Source organism: Olea europaea, chromosome 6 (assembly GCF_002742605.1).
Source record: "Olea europaea var. sylvestris chromosome 6, O_europaea_v1, whole genome shotgun sequence".
Lineage (NCBI taxonomy): Eukaryota > Viridiplantae > Streptophyta > Magnoliopsida > Lamiales > Oleaceae > Olea > Olea europaea.
The window spans coordinates 29,310,266-29,338,090 of record NC_036242.1 but is presented as its reverse complement, the minus strand read 5'-3'; the positions used below and the strand labels follow the sequence as shown (position 1 = coordinate 29,338,090).

The following is a 27,825-nucleotide window of genomic DNA, read 5'->3' as shown; positions in this document are numbered from 1 at the left end:
TTTAAATTTTTTTAGTTTTTTTTTTTTTTTTTTTTTTTTTTTTTTTTTTTTTAAATTCTCAAAACTAATGGAAAGCTGGAAATTCGAGGATAAGAAAAAAATTTACATTACATTTTTTCTCACATTGTGGACATGTGATTAGATAATCATTTTCTTGCGCAGGATCTCCACAGAACTTGCACACGCAATATGGACAATACCAGGAGCCTTCAGGAACCTCCTGAAATTTGCATTCGCGTTCATCAATTTTAGACATTCTTATCACATCTATCAAACTACAAGGGGAAAAAAGAAGAAGCCGAAAATATAAACCAAAAGATAATTTCCTTACCTCCATACCAACGCATACTTGATGGTAAGTGGAGTAACATCTTTCACAACAAATTAAATTCCCTCCATCGGCGCAAATCATACAAGCGTCATCATACAAGTCGATGGCATTACTTTTAGCTTTGATGATGTTAAATTTATGGTATTGAGATTCATCGGGCTCATTCCAGGCTTCAATCATGCAATTAAAGAGGGATTGCTGTTTCTTTGCAAGAAATATGCTTTCATATGGTTTTTTGCAATTCCTTCCACCGTGAATATGAAAGGCTGCTGCTGTGAAGATGTTGTCACAGCAGGGACACAATATGCCCCCTCTCTTGATTATTCCCTTATTTTTCATTTGCTTGCTTCTATCATCAACAGAAAATACTTCTGCATTTTCTTGAATTATATTGGTGTCTATTAGCCAAGAAAATACGGTTGCCTTCATCTTTCCTTTCTCATTCTTATCATCTGAGCTTCTTTTTCTTCCACCAGCACATCTCGGATTCTCATAATCATCTATTGAACTTCTGTTACTTGTAGATGCATACAATTGTTTACACTGGTGAATTTCAGAATCGGATTTCCGCCTCCTTCTAGACGTGAAACGTCTTGTCCTTTGAGCACAAGAATCCTCATCATCTATCAAAGATGGTTTGTCTTTTGCTATTTCTGTATCATATTTTAAAGACTCTCTTATTTCGCGGTTACACTTCTTGGAAGAGCGTCCCCGTTTCCTTTTCAGTTGAGAAGAATTATTCTCTATCTGTACGTTCTCTGTCTCTCGATCACTATGTGAAGTGACATCATTTTGCTTAGACCGCCTCTGAGAAAATTTCGAACCATAATCAGGGTCAGATACATTTCCTGAACTACTGGAACTTGAACAGCTGCTCTGATTCATCCATCTTTTCGATTTCCCTGCCATTTCCAATTGGCACAAGCATCGCACAAATATTGTGGTAATTTTTTCCAGTGAAAGATAAGGAAGAATTTAAGACGAAAGTAAATGACATCAGATGCCAATTTTTATAGACAGTTAACGCAATTATGTGTTTAAAAGTATTTCTATTCTAATTCGGATCTTGTTGATCATCTGCATACTTTTTTCGCTGCTTATAGAAGAATTAGAGAATGGTAAACGTGGCAAAAGGGGTACAATATCTTTCTTTTTCATTGGCACTGAATACCATTATAACTGCAATAATCATACTATTTTGGCACGCAAACCAGTCGCACATGTGGTGCACGATGACTGTAATCTTACCTATACTACTTTCAATGAAAGATTGAAAATCCTATCATATAAATGATTGAATTTTTCAAATTTTAATTCTTGCTAGTAATAGCGATGATCATTGAAAAACTCGAAAATGCTGTTGCTGAGGCGAAAATTGACACTTCTGATTAGGCTCACCCCGACTGGAGCCTAGGCTAGTCCCAAGATTTACATGGCCTGACAGACCTCGAAACACCTTGTTCATTTCAGTTCATAAGAATTGCCCTCCATTTGTGTGTTCCATATATTGTTTAGACAGCATCTAAGACCATCTCAAACATAATGGACAGTCAGATTCATTTTTCGAACTGCCTGAGCTTCAGCATCGTCTATTGTTAGAGTTTCCTGACAATGTTCACTTCGCACAAGCATCGCATAGTAATGTTTTAATTTATTCTAATTAAAAAAGTCTTAGATCCCTTCGTGGACATAGGCAGATTCAGCACATAGTCTTTGATTACTGTCCCGTGGATAAATTACCATGATAAAGAAGCAAGCATTCAAACTTATGATAAGTAGGCAATACTAATTACTAAAGAAAGTGGTTTTAATTAGGATGTCACCTTTGAACTCAAGGCAAAGAACATTAAATTTCCCAAACAATGTTACACCAAATTTATTGTCACCATCATATTTGAATTAAAAGACTTCCCCGATTTTCATTCTATTATCCTTGACAAATTTCTTCCAACCATCTTCGAAAAATCAAACTTCCCCAATTTTTGTTAGCTTCATGGCTAATTCTTGGGAAAGGTGACTTTCGGATAATTAATCTTCACTTGTTTTCCCTAACAATGTGGATATGTTAGCGAATGCCTTCGCGTCCTCTTCCTATGAAAAATTTACAAACGCATATATCCTTTTCACCATCTTGCCTTTTCAGCCATTGAATAACATTATAACTGCAATGGTCATACTATTTAAGCGCGCCAAGAACATCAATGAGAATCATAATTCAAGTGGATAAAACAAATAACATGGAACCAAGACATTACATAAAACGATATTTAGTTGTTTTACCACATTAATGTCAAAATATCCCCTACATTTTCTTTTTCTTTTATAGGAGTTCATGAAAATGAAATAATTAGTTATATGATAAAATTAAAATCAATCCCATCACCTAGAGTCATAGACACTAAGATGAAATTAATATTAGACAACAATTTATTTAACCTATGAAGGCATAAAATATATGAAATCTACACATTAAAAATAAAATTCATCCATAACATATTATAACTGCACCAAAAGGGTTTCACAGATAAACCCTACATCAGAATTTGTTAATTTTGCTGCAAGGGTAGAAGAACATTTCTTGAAATCGAAGTACCTCTATGAGGGAAAAGGCTCTTATTTTTTGTAACCGCAATTACTAATTTTTCATTTGGAAAAAAAAGAAAGAAAGAAAATCTATCTCATTCAAAAAAGAAATAGAAAGGCATAGATAAGAAACGAGATTTTTTCTACAAGTATTTGATATCCCAAACAATGTAGAATCAAAACTCATATACCAACAACAAAAATTCAAGTTCAAATTCATTCAATAGAGGCATTAATCAATCAGACCTTGTTCATAAAACAGTTTCTGGATGATACAGTTCTCAGTTTTGCTTCAAAAAATAATTAACATCCAAAAAGGTCATATAAACTTCCGAAATTTGGTGTGTAAACTCAAAATATTTCCATAAATCATCTCACATTTTTGTGAACTAATTCATCCAATAAGGCCTTCAAGTAAATTCCTAAAGCGTACATAAAAGTTCACCATCTAGCATTGTCCTCCTTCACCAAAACACGCCTAACTCATTACACAGACATCCAATCGACGTGATTCAAAATCTCAGTGTCAGGAAACTCATCAGGCTATCCAACCTTGCTTTCAACACAAAATAATATGAAACACAAGTCGCAGGACAGCCGTTCAAAGTTGATCCTTCATGCTGGAATTTACTGGACTGATTCACTTCCTGGTTCTAAGATTATTAAACACATCATATAATATAAAATTAATCAATTTCCAAGTCTCCAAATCACTGAAATATGTCAATAAAAATTAAAAATAGAAATACATACAAGCATTGAATTGTTTCAGCAATGTTCCAATGGATAAAAACTTATCAAAACATATATTTCTTGTCTTTATATCTTTAATGTCTGCAGGGTCATCATCTCCACCATCATGCCTCCATCCACAATCAATTCTAATCTGTAGGAGAAAGGAAGAAGGATGTGTTTCGGAAAATTCAATAGTGGCACATTAATTCTCTGTGCAATCCAAAATTAAAGTTGAAATCACTGTAAACATTCGTACCACACATCATATTCCGGTGAGCTCAAGGGTACTGTTACCCCTTTTTTTTCTTGCATTCTTCAACCATGAAGATTAAACAAAAATTCTTTCTTTCTTGTACTACCTAATTGGTTATATATTTCTTTCTAGTTCGGATGGCCGTAAAATATTCTTTTAGCATGAACTATTAAACAATAATTCCCAACCATAAGAAGGGATTTAATATGAGTGCACATAGTATTCCTACCTTCTTTTCTTTTTTTATGTATGAAAAGAACATGAATATCTTGAATTACCTTCTTGACTTTTTCTTTTTTGTATGTGTAGAGGAGAGGCCGAGTTTGAGAGAGAAAAAGAAAAGGGGTCGTGTGTATTCTTCCTGTACGAGATGCTCGCCTATTTGCATGGGTTGGTTGGCTGCTCGCTCACGAGGTGAAAAAAATTAGAATTTCATTGAAATTTAAAATAATAACATAATGCGACTTGCCCCAAAGCAAGCTGGTGGGATGAGCCGAACCACAAAATTTTGAAACGAGATGGCTCATACTAGCTCGTGTGGTTGGTCAAGCTGAGCCCAAATGTCTACAAGTCGAGTCAAGGGCTAATAAAGAACCGCCATGGACGATTTTCCATGCAGAGATGTTGAAAAAATTAATTATAATTCCTCCTGTGTGATTCTAGTCCAAAAATCCTTGGGCTCTTGAAGTTGGTTTTTCTTGGTAACCTCTATCTTGTAAGAATAGCAAAAAGACTTGAGAATTTGAAGCTTGGAATCAAGGAAAGCTTATAGATGAAGAAAATGAGATTGGAAATTTGTATCAGTTCGATCCATGTTGTAGAGAGAGAATTAATCGTGCTCCAAGGATAAAATTTTATTCTCTTTTATGTGATTAATTAATTCGAATTAACTGAAATAAGAATCTAGTTAATTAGTAGATCTTGAGACCAAATTTTTCAAATAATTTTATTTTTTTATTTTTTAATTTACGTCTTCTTGAACTCATTTTCCAAGAGTAATGACTTCATGGTATTTATCAATACAATTTTAATAATTGGCATCTCTATTATCTTTTTTATTTAAATAAATGATTGTGTATAATGAGTATAAACAGTAAATGGATTGATGGAGGATCACGATGAGATTCATCAAATCACATTTGTAAATAAAAATATATCCTCACATTCGTAGACTTGAGTATTGATACTGTTGGGAATCTATTTAACATGCGTAGCGGAAAATTAAAACAGATTTCGATTTCTACCAGGAATCTCTTTGTGTTTAGATAGAAACTGTGAAAAGATTATACATTTCAGATCTGCAAACTTCTTTGTTATTCTTTTCGTTTCTGCAATCTTGATTCGCCAATCACAGCTGTCCAATTGTTCAGCCTCCAACGGTAATCCACATAGAGAACAAAATTGTAGGATTAGAGTTTTCTTCTTGTGCTAGCAAGAATAATGAAAAATCACTCCCAATTTGAAAACCTTAATCATATTTATATAAGGTGGAAATTACAGAAAACCATACTTTTAAAATTGTGAGTTCTAAAATCAGATGACAAGTTTCACCTTTTAAATATCAAAAATATCATATTTAAATATTAAATATTAAATATACAATTTTCATCCCAAAACCTAAAATTATTTCCACCATTTTTCCCGCTCTTCGTAGCCGTCTCCCCCTCCACCATTTTCTCCCTCTCTTTATCTTCTCTCCTCCCTCCACCACAACCACTCATGGCATCACCGCCACTCTTTCCTCGCACCACTGCCACTCACGACGGCAGATTGTGAACTGATTCCAAGCAATAAGCTTCTAGTAACAACTGTACATGGAGGATGGGATTCCCAACAATACTTTCGCCACCCAACCCATCAGAGGCGACCAAAATCAAGCTTAACGTTGGAGGCAAGCTTTTCGAGACTACTGTCTCCACCATCCGATCCGGTGGCCGAGACTCCTTATTGTCTGCTCTTTCAAACCGATCGACTCAAGACTCGATGTTCATAGATCGGATTAAAGATCTTCTCCATCTTCCTCTCTCTTCTCCGGTCCAACCACATTCCTTCCACCGCCAAACACTTCTCTAATCAAGTTAATTGGTTGTTTGGTGGTGGTTAATTGGTTATTTGGTGGTGGCAACCGAAAAATTTGGGGAAAATCGGGCGCTAAAAATTTTTAGTTGAGGTTTTGTTGGTTGTGTGCAGTTGTGGTGGTGGTGTTTGCCCCGTGCTTTGAGGCGGTGGTGATGTTGGTGGTGCTAGTTGTTTTTTGGTAGATGAGAAGGAAATGGTTGATTTAAGTTGGTTGTGTTGGTAAATGTTGAAACATGCAGTGGTGGTGGTGGTCGCAACGCGACGACATCGAGTTTGGGGATTTTTTTGGTGGTGCTGCAATGTTGTGGCAGTGGTAGCGGCAGCAGTAACATTGAGTTTGGGGATTTTTTGGTGGTGGTGCAATGTTGTGGCAGTGGTAGCAGCAGCACTAACGTTGAGTTTGGGGATTTTTCGATGGTGGTGTGGTGCTGTGAGGAGCGGTGTGCAGTGGAAATTTGGTCGATAGTTGAGTTGGATTGGGTGGTGGCGATGGTTCTTGCGGCTATGGTGGTGGTGGTGTTGGAGGCGGTGATAAAGTGGTGGTCACAAGTGTTAGTAGTGGTCACAAATTATTTGGTTAATTGTAACAATTAAATAGGTTAACACGTGACCAATAAAAAAGATAAATTGTGACAAAAAAAAATGTGTAACCTAAAAAATTATTAATCTGTAACCAATAATTTGATAATTTGTGACTTATAATGCCCCCATTTGGCCCCCATTTTGGGGTAATGAAAATGGGTGGAATAATATTTTTTTGAAAAATAAGTGGTTGAAAAAGAAGGAAAAGTTTTTGATTTACGTATAATATTGTTTTATGGAAGATTGTGTGGTTGAAAATAGGAGAGAAAAATAAAATGGAATGGAATGAAAATTAATGGGGGCCAAACGGGAGCAATATTTGTAATATGTGACCTATAAATAAATTGTGACATAAATTTTTGATTTGTGACTAACGAACAAATTTGTGACCTACGAAATTTTTGAATTGTGACCTTAAATTAATTTGTGACATTAAAAATTCTAATTTGTGACCAAGAAATAATAAATGAGTAACTAATAGTTAATTTGTGACCAAATTGTATAGATCTGTGACATTAATATATTTAATTAATAAATAAATAAATTAATTAATTAATTAATAAAATTTAATGAAATATCTGATTTTTGAACTTTGAAACTTTTATTCTTACTTTTGAAATGGGTAATAGTTATCCTCTTAGTTATTAAATTTTCCCTTATATAAGCCCGAACGGGCTTGGTTTGACCCAATCCAACATTTAATTAACTCATTTAATTAAACTCGGTCCGTGACTTAATCAATCAAACTAATCAATTCAAGCCTATAAATAAGTAACTCAATTAATTAATTTATTCAACACTTGTCAAATTAATTAATTGACAAATCACAATCTTCCAGTTCTCCTTTTGTGTGCGACCCATCAAATTCCCGATCACGATACCTAACAACGTGAAATATTATTTTGATCTAATCAAAATTGATAAATTAAAATACTCTTTTAATTATAACCAATCACACTCACCGTCCCAGATTGACATCTAACAATGTGTCAGGGCAATACATGTGACAGGAAATGTCACGTGGTATAACAAAATCAAACTTGTTCGTTTACCGTGAAACTATAATCCCTTCGTCAATATGATCCGATCAATTACGAGATATGAAAGTGTGTCAATCTTGATTATCGATCATATCTTTCACACCACTATTAAGTCAATATAAGTCGAAAATTCCTTTTCGACTTATGAGTACACATTGGCCAAAGATTTCGTTATTGATTTAATTGAATGAAACGCAGATCATAATTTCTTACTATCTAAGAGTGACGAATCCTCTATTAGTCATTCACAACTTTCATATGATTATTGACATACCCGAACGATGTAGTATTAGCGGTCCTTGGCAGAGCAACATCCAACACCGTCAAAGCATGACTGTCCTTATATAAGATACTATGACGACCTCAAATCAAAGGACCAATCTCACTACCGAACGTTAGATATTAACCACTGACACTCAGATAGTTATCCATATGGAATCTCTAGGCGGGTCTCCAATATTTTGTTCTATAACAAAACATTCATGTGTTCATTTAAGTGTCACCACACTTTAACTTGTGAGATGAGCTACTTACTTCACAAGTAAGAAATGCCACACGCGATGGTCTATCCGTAATAATGATATTCGTATTTCGTTATTAATTACGACCACGGACGATTTAAGATTCAATCATATGTAATTTGTATCTCACAATCACAACTGCTTGTGATTAATAAATTACGAAGATTTGAATTTACGGACTCTATTATTTAATTTAATTGTCTATTAATTAAATAATAGATATGTCATTAAATTGCATTAATTATATATCAAAAGATTTATGTGACCTAGGGTATAACACTTACAAACTCCCACTTGCATTGGATCCAATCACTTATGTATCCAATATCATAAGAGTCTACATGACGATCATGTTTAAACTACGACAACTCTTTGTCAGTGGATCTTCAATATTGTTAAATGTGAGAATTTGTTCTTCTCTATATGTCATTTCTATGTACTATCATTCTGATAAGATTATACAACCTTAATACATGTTTTGATCATTGATGAGACCTTAGTTCCTTCGCTTTCACGATGACTCTATTGTTATCACAATACAATGGCATCTGATCAACAATATCAGGAACTATTCCATGTTCATTTATGAACATCATGATCCATATTGCAACTCTGTGGTATTTCTGAAGTAATCATGTATTAGGTTTCTATTATTGAATCAATGGTTGCTTCACGTTTGGAACATTTCCAACATTCCGCTTATGAGTAAACTAGTTTTTCCATGAGTTAGACAATTTTCTAGATCTATCTCTATAGATCAAGTTGCTTCTCCTATATCGTTCATGAATAAATCATTTAACAACCATTATTTCAACGATTGAAATATATGGATGTCGTTTTCTATAATATTAGGAATACAACAATACTCTCACTATTTTCTTGTAAACACACAATTCCTCTTCAAATTTGATAAAATCAAACATTTTGACTTTTTCATTAAATCGAAGATTTCAGTTCCAAGAGACTTCTCTTAACCTATAGTCACGGTATGCAATTATTGCAAGCAAAATCCGAATGGATTTCAGCAAGTAGTGATGACAATTTACCCAGCCCCGGTGCCGCCCCGCCCCGTCGCGGGGTGCGAGGGCCAACCTGTGAATTTATTATTATTTTTTTTACGTGGAAATATGAAAGCAGAAAATCTTGGTTCACTTCCATTGGAGAGTTTTACGTGGAAATATGAAGATCAAGCATTTTTTGTATCAATAAATATGAAAAAATAAAATTTTCGTATATTTGAAACATATTTATATTTTCGAAACAAATAAAAATACTTACATGACAGAACAAATTTCTAATTATTTGTTCATCCAACCCTTAATTTATCATAACTTTGTTACTAATTAGCTGATTGTTTGTTAATTATTTGTTTATATACTTAATTATAACTATTATAACATATTTAGAGTTCATTTATGCAACATATTTCAAAGTCGCTTTTTATTTAAACTTATTTTCTATCACAATTTTTTTAATAACATAATTTACATGTAGACCTATAATTTTTTAATATTTTTTATCCACACATTCTTTAAAAATCATTTTACACTATAAATAATTTTATCCCAAAACAAAAATTTAAATTTGCATAAAGTAAGGGCATTCTTTATTAAAAGTTCAACTTGAATATTATCCGTATTTTATTGAACTCGAAATTTAAAAAAAAAATTAAACGGGGCAAAAAAACTGCCCCGCCCCGCCCCGTCGAAGGTGGGGCAAGGTGCGGGGCGAGGCGTGGGGCGAGAGAGGCGAGGTGGCGAACCCGCGCCATTGTCATCACTATCAGCAAGGCTACAAGAAAAAGGTTTCACCAAGGTCAACACTTAATCTTTGCTTCTAGCCTTGCTTTGTACATATGAATATTCCCATCCATATCGACCTTTTTTTGTAAACTATTTACAAAAACTTATGAGTTTTATTCCATCAGAAGGCTTAACAAAGGTCCAAACCTTATTCACATACGTCAAGTTCATCTCGAGTTTCATGGCCTCTTGCTGTCTCTTTTAAGTCAACACATGACTTTATTTTGGTGCAACTAGCAGGTTCATTATCCTGGATCAGTAATACTTGATTAGTAATCATGGATTCGCACCTTCTTGAAGGTCGAATGATCCTACTAGATTCACATAGAGCTGACATGTTCTCAGGAGTCTTTACTTCCTGATCAAGAGTATGTCCCATATCAGATATAGGATCAAACTCGGATTTATCTACTTTGTTAACTATATCTATGGACTCTTGAACTCTTTCAAGTTCTATTTTGCTCTCACTGTCCTCTCCTAGAGTAAATATTTTCTCTAAGAAGACAATATGTCATGAGACGAAGACTTTCTTCATAATAATAGAATTTAGAGTTCTGTTAATCAATTTAGATGGGACATGATTTAGTGTGTTGCACACTACAATCAATGCATGACCCCAAAACAATTTTGGGAGATTTGCATGACTTGTTATTAATCGCATTATATCTAATAGTTAACGATTCCTCCTTTTAGATACACCACTATGCTGCAGCGTATATGGAGGAGTCTATAGCAAGAGAATCTCATTCTCTCTTAAATAATCTAAATTTTATCTTTAAGATATTCTCACTCAATCGAATCTTAATGTGACGGTATCTTTACCTATTTGTTTCTCTACTACTAGTTTGAATCCCTTGAACTTTTCAAGAGTTTCATGTTTGAGTTTCATCAAGTATACATGACCATTGATGAAATAAGAGAAACATTATCTGACATCAATTGACATGAGTCCATATGCATCACTATGCATTAGACTAGTAATTATGCTGACATTTCTTCTTTTTAAGTAAAAGATGATTTGGTCATTGTGTCAGATATGCATAATTTGTACTTGACAAAATCAATCAATCCCAAGTATACATCTTATATGTAACTTTGGAATTGCATTTCATCTATATGACAAAGTCTGCCATGCTATATTTAGGTAATAATTAGATTATCACTTTTATACCTCTTAACTTCTAAAGTCATTATAGAATGCTTAGTATTAAAGAATATAAATATCGTTTTGTAATTTACCATAACCATTAGGATCTTTATCAAGATAAACAAGATCAACAATTGTCCTTAACATTAAAATAGTTCAAATCCCGACATTAAATTCATTTAATGTTCTAGTTATAGTGGGTACAAAGCAACATTTCTCTAATTCCAATACTAATCCAAGAGGCAACGACAATAAGTATGCTCCTACAGGCAATGCGACAACATTTGCTCATCTTCAACGTGTAGGTTAACTTCTCCCTCTTGTAGTGGTCTACTTTTATTTAGTTTCTCCATGTCTAGTATCAAATACCTAAGAAACAAATGAAGTAGACGTAAGCCTTGCAATATTTCTTCCAATGACCTTTCATTCTATAACGAAGACAAGGGTGATTAGATTTGGTATTGTCCTTTGCTCAGACTGTTTTAACTATATTGAATGCTATCTCATAGCTCCTTTAGATTTCCTCTTAACACTCTTAGAGGAATCAATGGTTTGCCAAATACCAACTTTGATAAAAGGCTTAACAGTTCTAAATATGTTAAGCAACTTAATGAGTATGCATTCGGGCTTATTCATATCATAATTCATAATTAATATGAATGACTCTATGACAAAGATTGCAGGGCTAAGTCAATACTTAGTTCATAATTAATGATTGAACTCAATTGAGACACTTTTCCTATCAATCATCTTCAGTGTATGAGGATTGACTAAAGATTCTTTTGTCACTTTGCATCGATATAGTTGTTTGAAAGTCTCGCATCCTTCCACACATAATTATTATCATACAACTCTTTGAAATGAAAAATCATGCGTCAACATCTATTCTCTGAAGTTGCTTTTGTAATACAGGTGACGTAATACAAACATCACATATGTTGCAGTACTATCGTCACCACTGTCTTTATTACAATAGCCACTTCTTCTTTAATCGAGTCATCAGCAGGTGTCTCTGAAAAAGACTACTCAAGGACGTGACCAATTTTCTCATGCATGAGAGCAATTCTCAAATTGCGGTGTCAATAAAAAAAATCTAGTTTGGTTGTTGGCGTCTAGTATGCCATTCAAAACATATGGTTACTTAAGATTCAATGTAAATGATGAAAAGAAAATGAATAATATATAAAATGCATCAATTAATTTAACATGGATTTTTATTAAATTAATTATGTTCCCACTGTTTAAGTAAAATTTATGATTCTCTCACATAAATTTATGGAGTTCATACTTGACTCCCAGTGGGCTGGGATCCCATCTATTATATCAAAACCTTGAGTGTATAGAACAAGCCTTAATAAAACATTTGAGTAGATACTATTATCAATTGCATCCACACATAACTCTCAGATCGTTAAACTGACAACTCTTTGTCATTACACATTTTATATGTTAGCTTAACACGTCTCTAAAATTTATCTCCTTGAGTGTACTCAACAAGAGATAAACTTTAGTAAAATCGAACCCATCATTTAGAAATATCCAATATTTCATAGTGTCAAACATATCCCTAATAGACCAGTCTTGAGCGTACTCAACAAGTTGAGACGATTTGGGACTTTGATTTTTCACTATAATGATGGAAGGCGAAAGTAAAATATGACTTAATATTTTATTGAGGGGTTTTTTTGCATTCAAAGGCTTCATCAACAACGATACAATCATATATATTTTATTATACATCTATCATGCAAATAAACATATATATAATATAATAATAATAGTGTGGACGATTATGAATTTTTACTATCTAATCTTCCCGAGTTACAAGGAAGACTAGTTGGTCAATTCCTAGAAGGTATAGCATTGAACAGTATCAATGCACCATCTCCATGATCTCCCCCTCTTCTTGTTTCTTCAATTAGTTCAGCTGCAACATGCATCCTATACTAGTTGGCACGCAAACCTAAATAAAATTGGATTTGTAGGCCCATAGTAGTAATAATAATAGTAACGGACTCGCAGGTCCAAAATGATTAAGAGCTCGCAAGCCCATAATAATAAAAATAATAACGGGCTCGCAGACCCAAAACGATTAAGAGCTCGCAGGCCCACAAAACGACAATAATAAAATTAACCATTCTACACATCCATATGATCGAGTCTATAATCGTCCACTAATAATACATTTATCACATAAATATTTGTATGTATAATATCTAATATTATATGCTAACATGTTTCAAGTTTCTAACAATTAAGATTGTCTAAACTCTTTTAGACAAATGGATCGAAACAATTAAATAATTAATTAATCATATTAATCAATTATTTAATTAGCGGGTATATTTAATTAAAATCAAATTTTAATTAAATACCGAATTAGAGTCCAACTCTAATTCAACAATTATAGGGCAGGATAATTTAATTAAAATCAAATTTTAATTAAATATCAAATTAGAGTCAAACTCTAATTTCAAAATTTATGGCGGTTGAATTTAATTAAAATCAAATTTTAATTAAATAACAAAATTAGAGTCTAACTCTAATTCCAATATTTAGGGCGAATTAATTTAATCAAAATTTTAATTAAATACCAAATTATAGTCCAACTCTGATTGAAACAAATTTTAGGGTGAATTGATTTTATTAAAATCAAATTTTAATTAAATAGCAAATTAGAGTCAAACTCTAATACCAAGAAGATATTTAGGGCAAGACAATTTAATTAAAATCAAATTATAATTAAATATCAAATTAGAATCCAATTCTAACTTCAATAACATATTTGGGTGAATAATTAATTAAAATCAAATTTTAATTAAGTATTAAATTAGAGTCAAACTCTAATTTAAATTGAATTAATATTTTAATTTAGGATAAAATTCCTAAATAAAATAAAATTCAAATTATTGTCAAATTTTAATATTTAAGTTAAAATCCAATTTTAACGAAAATATAACAAGCCGTCAATTTTAAATAAAATTTTAATTTGGGTCAAAATTAAAACATGGGTCAAACCCAATTAAAAACATAATTTTAAAACCCATTTAAAATTTAAATTCAAAACCCATTTTGAAATTTGCAAATTGACCTAAGTTTAAAATTAAAAGGTGGTCCTTCAATTAACTTAATTGCGTGATAGGTCCTCCAATTAAAAATTGCAAAGTCACCCTCCTCATTTAATTACAAGCAGATCGGATCCCCTTTTAAAAAATTGCAACTTGACCCTAAGTCATTAATTGCAGGCGGGGTCCTGCCTCCATTCACCCTGAAGCGACTGAAAACCCTAGAATCCAATTTTTTTTTCTTGCAGTGACGGTTCTTATTAACAAGGGGCTTCTGTGGCAGCTTCCTGTCGCCCGCAGCGAGCAACTCTACAAAATCAGCTGTCACAGCGCGCGGTAGTGAGCGCTGCTGCCCATAGCGACGAGAGCTACTATCACAACGCACGTCAGCAGTTTGTTGTCGTGTTGCCAGCCCTGTCGGCGGCAACAATTGCCGCCTGCTCCTCCACCAGATCCCATTCTTAACATTATTAATTTTTCAATCCAAAAAATAATTTCTATTCAAAATCTGATTTTGAATATAAAAAATTATTTATTTTCTTAATCGCTAAAACAAGAAAAACAATTAACATTTAATTGTTCCAACATGCAAAGCAATTTCTAACAAACACAAAGTAGGCTCTGATACCACTGTTGAGAATTTACTTAACATGCGCAATAGAAAATTAAAACAAATTTCGATTCCTACCAGGAATCTCTTTGTGTTTAGATGTACTTTTCAGATCTGCAAACTTATTTGCTATTCTTTTCGTTCCAACAATCTTGATTCGCCATCCACAGCTGTCTAATTGTACAGTCTCCAACGGTGATCCACATAGAGAACAAGATTGTAGGATTAGAGTTTTCTTCTTATACTAACAAGAATAATGAAAAATCACTCCCAATTTGAAAACCCTAATCATATTTATATAAACACGAACGGGTTTGGCCTGACCCGATCCAACATTTAATTAACCTATTTAATTAATTTCGGTCCGTGAATTAATTAATCCAATTAATCAATTTAGGCCTATAAATAAGCAACTTAATTAATTAATTTATTCAATACTTGTTAAATTAATTATTTAACAAATCACAATCTTCCAGTTCTCCTTTTGTGTACGACCCATCAAATTCTCAATCACGATACCTAATGACGTGAAATATTATTTTGATATAATCAAAATTGATAAATTAAAACACCCTTTTAATTTATCACCAATCACACTCGCCGTCCTAATTTGACATCTAATAATGTGTTAGGGCAATACATGTGACAGGAAATGTCACGTGGTATGACAAAATCAAACTCGTTCGTTTACCGTGAAACTATAATTTCTTCGTTAATATGATCCGATCAATTACGATATATGGAAGTGTGTCAATCTCGATTATCAATCATATCTTTCACTTCACTATTAAGTCAATATAAGTCGAAAATTCCTTTTCAACTTATGAGTACACATTGGCCAATGATTTCGTTATCGACTTAATTGAATGAAACGCAAAACATAATTTCTTACTATCTAAGAGTGACAAATTCTCTATTAGTCATTCACAACCTTCATATGATTCTTGAAATACCCGAACGATGTAGTATTAGCGGCCCTTGGCAGAGCAACGTTCAACACCGTTAAAGTACGACTGTCCTCATATAAGATACTATGACGACCTCAAGTCAAAGGACCAATCTCACTACCGAACGTTAGAGATTAACCACTGACATTCAGATAGTTATCCATATGGAATCTCTAGGCGGGTCTCCAACGTTTTGTTCTATAACAAAATATTCATGTGTTCATTTAAGTGTTACCACACTTTAACTTGTGGGATGAGCTACTTACTTCACAAGTAAGAAATGCCACACGCGATGGTTTATCCGTAATAACGATATCCGTATCTCGTTATTACTTACGACCACAGACGATTTAAGATTCAATCATACGTAATTTGTATCTCCCAATCACAACTACTTGTGATTAATAAATTATGAAAATTTGAATCTACGGACTCTATTATTTAATTTAATAGTCTATTAATAAAATAATAAATTTGTCATTAAATTGTATTAATTATATATCAAAAGATTTATATCCAAGGTTGATTGGACCTAGGGCATAACACTTACAGATACTAAGTCTCTGTTTGATAACCATTATTTGAAAAAAAAATAATTATATATTCATTTTCAATAACACATTCATACAATAAAATAGTATGTACGTAAATTCAAAATATTTCCTACGTTTTAACCACACATTCTCTTAAAAATCACTGCTCAAAATATAATTTTTCTCAAATAATGATCGTCAAATAAGGATTAATTTTATCTCTTAATTACTTGGAACATAATTGGTAAAAATATTGTATTTCACACTAAAGCATGCATAGTCTTGTCACACCACTTCATTTATCCCCGTCACATGGTAACTTTGATATATTGCTAGTTTGCAGTTAATGCGCATTAATATCAATAAATTATTGGTCGATTTAATCAATAGAAAGTAAGGAAAAAAATTTTGAAATACGTATATAATTATTTTATGGGAAATGTATAGTTGAAAACGAAATTTAAAAAAATGTATTTTTGACAAAACGGGCTGAATTTAGATAATATCAATTATTCGGATCCTAATGGTCACATAAAAGGGTGAGTACCACAAAATAAAACTGAGTTCTTTTTTCCTGCTTTCGTATGACTTATTGCTCTCGCCATTGACTGTACAGAAATACCTCAAAAGGAAAAATGGTACTGTTTGCTTCGATAGTCAGATCGCTGAGTCAGCACAGCCGGAATGCCACAAAGCTTTCCGACTCCACTTGGTCAATCTTCAGGCACCTCAATATTTCCCAATCCAATGCGTTCAAGTTCCAAAGCGTTCGAACTCTCCTCTTGCAATCAGCTACTGAGTCTGTTAAATTGCAGAAACTCACTGATTCTGACTCGGGTAAATGTTTCATCTTTAATGTTTGAAATTTTAATTTGTGTTCTGAATTAATTTGTTAATTCTTGTTTAGTTTTACCAAATTCTATAACCTCTGGTGCTTCTGGTTTGATTTTGAAATTCTAATCGATTATTTGACTCTTACTGCATTGTATCATTTTGCAAACTTTTATGTAGAAATATTGGCCAAATAGTTCGTGAAAGGTGAAAATTTTTGGAAGTTAATTACCATTCAAACTAGAATAAATAAATAGAAGAAGAAGAATACTCTGCAGCTTCTTTTGCTAGTATTGATATTACTAAACTGCTGCTGCTATAAGAAATTGCCAAAGAAAGAAATTAGAGTAGCAGAAATGAGAGAATTCCCTTGTTCTATTAATTCACTGGTGTGGATACTTTACAATTCTACCAGTATATATCAGGGAAACAAAAAGAATATTCCTTAGCCAATCGGTTACAGCTAGCTGGGTAAAACAAGAAGAAAAGAAGCTGTACAAATTAAAACTGTATAACAGAATACCAGATAACCAATTAGATTCTCTGGCCTCATCCTTTATCTTCTAGAACTTTGCCTGCCCTTCTATCTTCCAGAAACTTCTGTGCTTGTGCTTCCAAAGGGCTACGATCCAGCTCATCATCCAGGTAGACTAGCGATGCCTGCTAGGATCGCTGACTTACATTTTATGATAGCCCCGACAAGATGGAGAGTAGATATCCTCTATTCCCATCTCAAGAAGATAAGAATAGAGGCTTGGAGAACACAATGCCTTAGTCAAAAGATCTACAATTTGCTGGCCACTACTGACATGTTATGTAACTATGCTCCCATTCTGAATCTTTTCGCGAATGAGATGACAAGCAAGCTCAATGTGCTTGGTCCTCTCATGAAAGATGGGATTTGAAGCTATGTGGAGTGGAAGCCTTGTTATCACAAAAAAATAGTTGCTACTTGTGGATGTTTGATTTGTAAGTCATGAAGAAGGTATCTTAGCTAAGTCAATTTGCAACACAAATTTGCCATTGCTAGATATTCTGCCTCTGCAGAAGATCTAGACGCAAATCCTTGCTTTTTAGACCTCCAAGACACCAAAGAGGACCTTATAAAAACACAATATCCAATAACAGACCACTTTGTACCTAGTAAGCCCCCAATCCAAATCACAATAACTTGTCAAATGCAAAGTTGAGTGTGAAGAGTAGAGCAAGCCCTGCCACAACGCCCTTTTGATGTATCTTAAGACTTTAAGAGCAGCATTAAGATGAAGTAACCATGGATTATCCATAAATTGACTTAACAATTGCACTGAGTATGCCAAATCAGATCTTGTTATAGTCAAATACAAATGTCTCCCAATCAACCTTCTGTAAATTGATGGTTTAGGGATAAGTTCTCCTTGACTTTGGAATGTTTCAGATTTTGGTCAAGTGGAATATATGCTGGTGCAGCACTAATTTTACTTGCATCTGTCAAAATATTCAGCGCATACTTCTTTTGACATGTGTATGCCTCTATCTGACCTTGCTATCTCAATCTCAAGGAAAAAATCCAGCTGTCCCAGATCTTTGATTCTAAATCTATCATGAAGAAAAGCTTTGAAAGCATTAATACTAAACAACTACTTGCCATGATAATATCATCAGCATATACTAAAATAGCAGTGATAGAATTTACTGTGGTCTTTGTAAATAGGCTGTAATCTGCCTTAGATTGTGTGTACCCTTGCTCAATGATAAAGTTAGACAACTTAGAATACTATTGCCTATACGCTTGTTTAAAATCATACAAACTTGTCTTCAATTTACAGACCTTTGATCCATTAGCATTGGGATAACGCAGAGGTAGTTGCACATAAACTCCTTCCTCTAGATCACCATGTACAAAAGTATTGTTTACATCAAACTGGTATAGATGCCATCCTTTATTGGTTGCCACTGCTAATAAAGTTGTAACAGTAACCAATTTTGCCACGGGAGAAAATGTTTCATGATAGTCAAGTCTTTCCTGCCGTGTATAGTCCTTAGCAACTAGCCTGGCTTCATACCTCTCTATGGTTCAATATGCTTTGAACTTTATCTTATACACCTACTTGCAACCTATAGCTTCCTTACCAAGGCGAAGATCAATGATAAGCTGAGTGTCATTCAATTCAAGAGCAACTATTTCAGCTTTCATCGCACTACACCACTCGGGTAATTCTAAAGCTTCCTTAAAATTTCTTGGTTCTGTGTGTGCGCTAATGGAAACAACGAATGCTTTGTAAGGAGTGGACAATTTATGATAGGATGGAGTAGCTTCTAAAGGAAAGGGTTTACCTGTTGAAATGTTGACCTTTTCTTGTCCAAGTCCTGTAAATAGAGAAGTGCAACTGCTTGTTGAAAAATAAAATCTTGTAAATGTGCGGGAGTTTTTCTAATTCTATTTGATCTTCGAAGAAGAGGCTCATCCAAGGACTGGTTTTGAGAAGAATCAATGTTGTCTTGTGAGGTATGTGAAGGGTTAGGCAGATTGGGTACATGCTGAAGTTTTGAGTTGCATTTGTGGAAGAAAAAGTATCTATTTGTCTCAGTTTGATCTAAAGTTCCTACAGATTTGATGGGAGTCGAATTTGAGTTACTGTTTTCCTCAAATTCTGAATTATTTCTTGCTGATTCATGGTAGTTTGAGATAGTGATAATGGGAGTTTGAGAAATGAAGTTTTGAATTGGATTTGAATCACAGTCAACATTATTATCAGTTCTCTGTTTTATAAGGAAAAATATTTTCATGAAAAATCACATTTCTTGATATGAAAACTTTTCTTGTTTCTAAATCCATCATTTTGAATCCCTTGATTCCAAAAGGGTACCCCAAAAATATGCATTTTCTAGCTCTAGAATCAAACTTGTGCCTTCCATTTACTAACGTGATGGCTAAGGCAAGATACCCAAAGACTTTGAGGTGACTGTAGATTGGTTTGGACTGAAAGAGCATTTCAAAAAGGGTTTTGTGGTCCAAGAAAGGTATAGGGGTTCTATTTATGAGGTATATAGCCGTGAGGACATAGTCACTCCAATATCTCAAGGTATTTCACTCTGAAATTTTAAGGCTCTGGCCCCATTTAATGTATGGTGGTGTTTTCTTTCAACCATAGCATTTTGTTGTAGTGTTTCCACACATGTTCTTTCATGAGTGATCCCTTTTTGCATATAAAACTGTTTCATGTCAAATTCTCCACCATTGTCTGATCTGATAACCTCAATTTTAGTTTAAAATTGAATTTCAATCATGAGCAAAAACCTTGTAAACCAGTACTAGCATCATATCTCAATTTCAATACACACACCCAAGTACATATACCGAAATTATCCGCTATAGTTAAAAAATATCGAAAGCCATCATAGCTTGTCTCATTACATGGTCCCCAAATATCACAATGTATGAAATCAAAACACTTTTTTGATATATGTTGACTAAGAGAGAATTGAATTTTCTGCAGTTTAGCTGGAGGGCATACCAAGCATGGCCTTTTGGTAGCTTTGGGCGTATGGTTTGGTAATCCTATTGTGGAATAGGTAGAGTGTCCTAACCTATAGAGCCAAAGATCAAAATCTTCAGTGCCATTAGAAATAGTAGAAGCAGACATGTGCATTTTGTGGGTTGAGTGAGCTAACTTTTTGACCAAAGCATGTGAGAAACTTCCTGTTGCGGCAAGTGATACAAGCCTTGTTTTACTTCATCCATTCTAGTCATTTTCCAACTTAAAAGGTCTTGTATGAAACATAAATCAGAGAGAAAAATGAGATAAGGATTCATGGTTTGTGCTATTTTTCTTGCCAATATAAGATGAAAAGAAAATGAAGGCACACAAAGCACATTGTCAAGAATTGAAGGCTCTAAAAATTTGACGGTCTCAATATGAGCGACCGGGACTACCTCACCATTAGGGAGAGCAACAGAATAGAGACCTCAGCTTTGATTTTGAGAAAAAAAATGAGGCAGAGTAGATCATGTGATTTGTTGCCCCTATATCTAAGATTCAAGGAAGAACAGAAGAATTAGACAATTTAGTGCTATGAACAAAAAGGCATAGAGATATACCGGAAATTTTTAGCTTGTCAAAAAAGGCATAGAGATACACCAGAAATTTTTATCTTGTCACTATCATTAGAATGGGTTGGAATAATGGAGTGAACTTGATTTGCTGAAATGTGTAGTGCCATAAGCTGAGCATATTGCTCTTGAGTTAAAGATATTTGAGCTTTATCACTTACGTGTTCTTGGCCAGGAGGCACAAATGTCGTGGTCTGATTAACAAAGGGTGTTGTGGACTTGTTTCAACCTTCTGACTTATGGCCTAGTGGGTAGCCATGTAACTTGAAGCATTTGTCTATTGGATGGCCTAGCATTTGATAGTAAGCACGGGTTGGCTTGTCTAGATTAGCCTTGAAACACCTTTCAAGAGAATGGTCGGCTTTCTTGCAGTAGGTATGGTAATACTTGTCCTTCTTTTGTCCAGATGAGCTCCTTCCTCCATCTCTGAAACTTCCTTTCGCCAGGAGTGCCATAGAATCAGTCACGGTACCATCAGAGGAAATCTGCGTCCTCTTTTCTTCTTATTTTATTATCACATACACTTCATTCAGACATAAGAAAGGTATAATTTACAGAATTTTGGGCCTTGAGACCCTTATAAGAATCATTAAATCCCATTACGAATTTCATAACCTAATCTCTCTGTTAGTTACTAATCACATTCTTTAAACCCCCACAAGAACAGTTAGGTATTGACTCATTATTCATCAATTCGTCCCAAAAGAGTTTTAAGCTTGGAAAAATGGACTCTTACAACATCTTGATTTTGGACTAGAGCTATTATACTGTGCTTGATTTTATATATTCTTCGGGTATTCTCCTGTGTAAAACGTTGTTCTAGCTTTATCCATAGCTGGTGGGCTGTTTTTGCATATACGGTATTTGACATCTACTGACATAGTGTTTTGAAGTCAAGTGATTACAATGTCATTGCGTCACAACCAATGCTTTATCAGAGTATAGCATGGGTCAGCTGGCTCACAAATGCTCCAGTCAATGAAACCGAGCTTGTTTTTAATCCTAAGTGCTCTCTTCACGGACCTTACCCAGGAATAGTAGTAGTTGCTTGCATCGACTAGATGAGTGATCAGTTTGGCACCATTGCCATCACTGTTGCCAATGTAGTAAGGACTACTTGGTGATGTAGGATCATGAGATACAGCTCCCGATTCACCAGAGGAGCTTAGATTCATATTTGGATTTGAATTTGGAGGCGAGTTTTGAGTAGTGTTGGGATTTGTGAAATCGGTTTATGCCATTGAGGCTCTGATATCAAATAAGAAATTGCTAAAGAAAGAAAATAGTTGTATTAATTAACTGGTGTGTATGCTTTACAATTTGACCAGTATATATCAGGGAAACAAAAAGATTATTCCTTAGCCAATCGGTTAAAGCTAGCTAGGCAAAACAAGAAGAAAAAATGCTGTGCAAAATAAAACCGTATAACAGAATACCAGATAACCAATTAGATTCTTTGGCCTCATCCTTTATATTCTAGAACTTTTCCTTCTCTTCTATCTTCCAGAAATTTCTGTGCTTGTGCTTCCAAAGGGCTACGATTCTGCTCATCATCCATGTAGACTAGTGATGCCTGCTGGGATTGCTGACTTACATTTTCTGATAGCCATCAACACCACTACCACTATTGCTACTAAATCTAGGGGTGGGAAGGGATGGGAGAGAGAGGACATTGTGAACCATACCTCTATTAAATGAACTTTCAAAACTCTTTTATTATGATGAAGCAGTGTATAAAAATTAGGGCTGGACAAGATCCGGTTCGGTTCAGTTCTAACTAGAACCGAACTAACTCAAAATTTTCGGGTATTTAGTAAGTGGAACCGTCAAATCCAAATTTAATTATGGAACAGTTCAGGTTCGGTTTGGTTCGATCCGGTTCGGTTCCATTCTGTTCCGTATTATAATTAATTTTTTTAATATATGCAAAGTTACATTAATTTAATTAATGATATGTTCAATATTAGCTCTTACAAAATAACGTAGTCCAATCTTATGTGCCTTTTACGTCTCTCTTTGCTGAATTCTTCATAAATTTGATTATTAAAATCACAGTAAAAGAGAGATAGCGAGCTCAAAATAATTACGAGATGTTGTAGAGTTTTAATTCGATTTTCTCCAGTAGAAACGACACTACAATAGAGTAACAAATTTGGATAAAATTGAGGTCAATTTGATTAAATTGATTTTAAACTGAAAATTAGAAATAGAAAAATCATATTTTGTGGTTTGAATTAAATTAACTAGTTAACAAATTTATTTAGAAAAAATAAAATAAATTTGCTTATTTAAAATAAATAAATTAAAAAAATTGAGATTTGGTTCTTATTCGGTTTTCCGGGTCTTGGCCTAGAACCAGAACCGTACCTGTCGGCTCTTGATTCAAATATCCATTCGGGTATTTAATTTGAGAAGAACCGTCGGGTTCGGTTCGGGAGTTTTGTCCAGCCCTAATAAAAATGTGTCCTGTATTTTTCAGTTAACATATTGAGTGACTAAATTTTGACTGGCCAATGCATTGTTTATCTCAAAACTGAAGAGACTTTCACTTGCAGGAATTTTTGAGGTTAATTTGGATAGGCCAGGAACCAAAAATGCTATTGGGAAGGATATGCTCAGGGGACTGCAGTATGCATTTGAGACTGTAGATAAAGACCATTCGGCCAAGGTTTTGATGATCTGCAGTTCAGTTCCCAGAGTATTCTGTGCTGGCGCTGATCTGAAGGTTAACTAAAAACTTTGCTTTTAAAATGAGGCATTTATGCAAAGAGTAGACATCATGAGATAGAATATTATATGAACTTTTAAAAACAGAAAAGCTGTAGAAGACGGAAAGGAGGAATATGAAAATCTCCCAGTTGTTGTGAAATAGTATATTAATTGATATTTAGGTAATTTAAAGGTTCTTCAAGATAGTTTTTTTAGGTAGAGTTTACATTGTGGTACATTGAAGCGTTCTAATTAATTTTACTTTTCCTTAGAGAAACCTCATTCCTTTTCTTGAGCGTTAAAATTCAATAGCCAGTGAAGTACATAGGAGTCAAGAACCCCAGCCAGGTTTAGTTACCTTGCTCTTATCAGAACTGAACTAGTACAACAAATACAGGTCATGTTATTCATTTTTATGTTAACGTGCTCAGCCTTAAGCAAAAGATTGAGAGCCATAGTCACCAACCTGTTATCAGGTTTGATGTTTCCTTGTGAAAATATCTTCTGTTAATAAATCTTTTCTGCTCGAAGTGTCACAATTGTTTATACTATTTTATAGTAGAAACTATTCATCTATCATCTTTGATTGTTAAAGTCTTGTATTATGCCAATCTTATTGTTATGTTTCTGCTCTCTCTATCTTCCTCTTATTTTACTAAGCTGATTGAGGTTCTTAAATATGTGCCTTCTATGATGTTGGATTCTAGGAAAGGAAAATGATGAGTCCATCTGAAGTACAAGATTTTGTAAATACTCTGCGTTCCACATTCTCCTATTTGGAGGTCTATCCTCATCTTCTAATACAGATTATTCATTGTTCTCGTTATTAACGTTTGAACTTTAGTAAACATTTCTTTGTATTCAGGCACTCAGTATCCCAACTATAGCAGTCATTGAAGGTGCTGCATTGGGTGGTGGGTTAGAAATGACATTGTCTTGTGATCTTCGGATATGTGGTCAGTTAATGTTTTATTAATTTAGAATGTTAAGTGATGGCCATGTGCTGCATTTTTTGAACTTGACAGTTCCATGATAAATGACACAGGAGAAGATGCAGTTTTGGGATTGCCAGAAACAGGACTTGCTATAATACCTGGGTATCTCTCATACACTTATTGTGTGTTATATTGACTGCATAACCGTGTTACTGCAACGCGAATCATCTTTTTCTATCCACTAAGTGCATGTTTGGTACAATACTGGCTAGGACTCCAACTCACAGTATAATGAAAAGATTTTAGCTTTTTTCCTTCCTTATTATTGCTTTGTATGATCCATCACCCCCTAGCAAACATGTCATAAAGAATCCTATTTTCCAGTCTGTATCATCCACATTCTACCTATTAAAATAAAAGTCTGTATGATCCATATCACCTCTCTTTTATTTTACATGTCTATTGGTGCATGAATAAGTTATGACTAATGGAGAATTGCATAACTGCTCAATATCTGGCCTTGATAGATATAGTTGGAACAATACATCTATAAATTCCTTCATTTAAGTACTTGACTGTAGAAAGATTTCTTGCATCAGTTATCTAATTAATGAATAATCTAGCCCTTTTCAGGGCAGGTGGAACACAGCGGCTTCCTAGATTGGTTGGAAAATCAACTGCAAAAGAACTTATATTTACTGGTCGAAAGATTGATGGCAGGGACGCTTTCTCCTTAGGTATATTCAATTGAAGCATCAATGTTTTAACCTTTTTTATTTTTTTCTCAAACGCAATGTCAAAGATGATAAGCCTGCACTCCTCCCACTATGCTCCTGCTCCCCACCCGACCCCAAAAGAAAATGTACAAATAAAGGAAATTCTAAAAAGATGAATTGCCCTGCAGGACTTGTGAATTACTGTGTACCTTCTGGTGAAGTTCATTCAAAAGCTCTTGAAATTGCTCGGAATATAAATCAGAAGGTATGTAGTTTACCTTTTACTTAAATTTCCTTGTATAGACAAGAGCATTCAACTCTAATGCTTTGTTAACTCTACTCTTTTAAATGAATGAAAGTTGGATAAAGGATAGTGTGAATCGGCTATAAGCCTTCAAATCATACTACAGATGTTCAATTTTTTTTATACTGCCTGAATAAGTTTCAACTTATTTTATATAATAAATTTTAATATGGACAACACTCGACCACGTGATTAGGGTAAAAGATGAAAAATATTAGTTTTTTTGTTATGTCTGCGTAGTCTTGATTTAGAGGTTTGATAGATGTGTCATTTTGACATGTATTAGCAAACCACATTTATACCCTTGTCTGACAAACTTAGCTTTCAAGTGTAGAATTGTCAAGATATTCGATTTGGATTTTTCGTCCTTAGACAAAGTACTGGTTGAGAGCAAGAGTCCTAGTAAAGAGTTTCATGCATGTTGAGATCCACAGTATGCATAAGGTGCAATCTGTTTGATTATCCTTACTGCTATCATTTTAGTGTTGTATGGGCATGTTGGGTGTCATTGATATGTTGACAGTATTAAGGAAAGTAGTTACCGATACTATATGCTGACGTTAGGAGCTAAAATTACTTTCTATCATGCCCCCAAAAAATTGGGTCTTGAACATGTCATTGAAGAAGATCTTGTGAGATCAGTAGTTCACGAGCAATGAAAATATGATTTTTGTTATTTGACATGGACAAAATTGAAAACGTTTGCAATGTAATTTATATATGGTCGAAATACCAAATTGGTGGACAAGTATGCCTATTGTCACAAGAAATAGTGGGAATGATGGAGGATATACCAAGCTCGCTGAGTAGATTACTAACCCAATTAAGCCGATGCTGTAGCTTGGAATTCAGCTCTGATTAGATATGTGAACTACCGTCTTTTGTTTCTTCGGCCATTGCATGGTTTTGGATCATTGAGCTGTGATATTGATATCAGTGTATCGTCTGTATTGTTCGGTATAGGCTATTACTCGATTTGTGCAGATGTAATTGTTGATTAGTTGGAATAGTCATCTTGCTATTGTAAACTGTAAACTCGTATGCTTCTTAATTGTTGGGTCCTCCATTAATCAAGAAGCTTATTATGTATAAGATAAAACATTAGACATTGGAGGAAGACAAGATAAATTGCACATTGATTCTTTGGAAAACGTAATTGTTTTGAGGCCAACATCTTGCATGTAAACCAGCGGAATTCATATTGCAGGGACCATTAGCAATTAGGATGGCAAAACGAGCTATTGACAAAGGATTGGAGGCAGATACGGCATCGGCTTTGGCTTTGGAGGAGGATTGCTATGATCTGCTGTTGAACACAAAAGATCGCCTAGAAGGCCTTGCGGCATTTGCTGAGAGACGACAGCCCAAGTATATTGGCGAGTAAAAATTCCTTTTAGCTGAACAATAAAAATTGATCTTTAAATAGTCAAAACTCCAATGATACTGAATAATAGATATAAGTTTATTTCATTTTCGAACTTCTTCAGATAGCAATGTATGTTTTCATTTTTGCTGAATTTTGTGGAAAAATTTACATGCTTCTGTAATTTGCAGAAATATTAAATATGCTACCGGCTTGTTTGGCTAAGTTTAAAAATTCATTAGAAGCAACTTTTTTTTAATGCTTAATGAGTTCCAGAACAACTTAAGCACTTTGTAGATGTCTATACTGGTGTGGTGTCTGACATCTGATAGCGTTTTAACATGTTGTATTTCTAAGGTTTATCTTCTCTCACTGAATGTTAATTCTCAAAGGACAGGCTATTCACCCATCTCTGATTTCTGAAGTAGACAACATTAAAGTCTTCTAAAATAAAACATCCAATCCTAACATTTTGTATGGATGATGGTACCACCAGATCTATGTTAACCACTAGAGTTTAAAGGTTTTTTTCTTTCCTTCTTTCGTTTTTTCACTCATAAAGAATTGAACTCAAGCACATTTTTTTTTTTGCAAAAAAAAAAAAAAAAAAAAAAAAAAAAAATTTTTAAATCTTTTTAAAAAAAAA

The 27,825-nt window shown here is 34.0% G+C and overlaps 2 protein-coding genes across 2 annotated transcripts in view; one reads left to right on the top strand and one right to left on the bottom strand.

Annotated features, from left to right (window-relative positions):
* LOC111395375 (increased DNA methylation 1-like) overlaps positions 1 to 1,240 on the bottom strand; it is a 3,996-nt gene extending 2,756 nt beyond the window's left edge. Inside the window, exons 1-2 of the mRNA XM_023021349.1 lie at positions 332 to 1,240; positions 124 to 220 (exon numbers count right to left, since the gene is read on the bottom strand). Coding sequence (XP_022877117.1) covers positions 124 to 220; positions 332 to 1,240 — 1,006 coding nt within the window. The remainder of the gene's footprint in view (positions 1 to 123; positions 221 to 331) is intronic.
* A 15,548-nt stretch (positions 1,241 to 16,788) lies between these two features.
* On the top strand, positions 16,789 to 27,417 carry LOC111396384 (probable enoyl-CoA hydratase 2, mitochondrial). The gene is made up of 8 exons (XM_023022824.1): positions 16,789 to 17,065; positions 23,708 to 23,877; positions 24,569 to 24,643; positions 24,727 to 24,817; positions 24,907 to 24,958; positions 25,430 to 25,533; positions 25,701 to 25,777; positions 27,024 to 27,417. Exons 1-8 carry the CDS (start codon positions 16,864 to 16,866, stop codon positions 27,198 to 27,200), a joined length of 948 nt encoding a protein of 315 aa, XP_022878592.1. The 5' UTR covers positions 16,789 to 16,863; the 3' UTR covers positions 27,201 to 27,417.
* Positions 27,418 to 27,825: the final 408 nt, after the last annotated feature.

Excerpts from the sequence above, each read along its gene's own strand:
- LOC111396384 (XM_023022824.1), top strand. The coding sequence starts at position 16,864 with ATGGTACTGTTTGCTTCGATAGTCAGATCGCTGAGTCAGCACAGCCGG. Across the intron at positions 23,878-24,568 it reads GTGCTGGCGCTGATCTGAAG|GAAAGGAAAATGATGAGTCC; the intron begins GTTAACTAAAAA and ends GTTGGATTCTAG. Across the intron at positions 25,534-25,700 it reads CAGGGACGCTTTCTCCTTAG|GACTTGTGAATTACTGTGTA; the intron begins GTATATTCAATT and ends ATTGCCCTGCAG.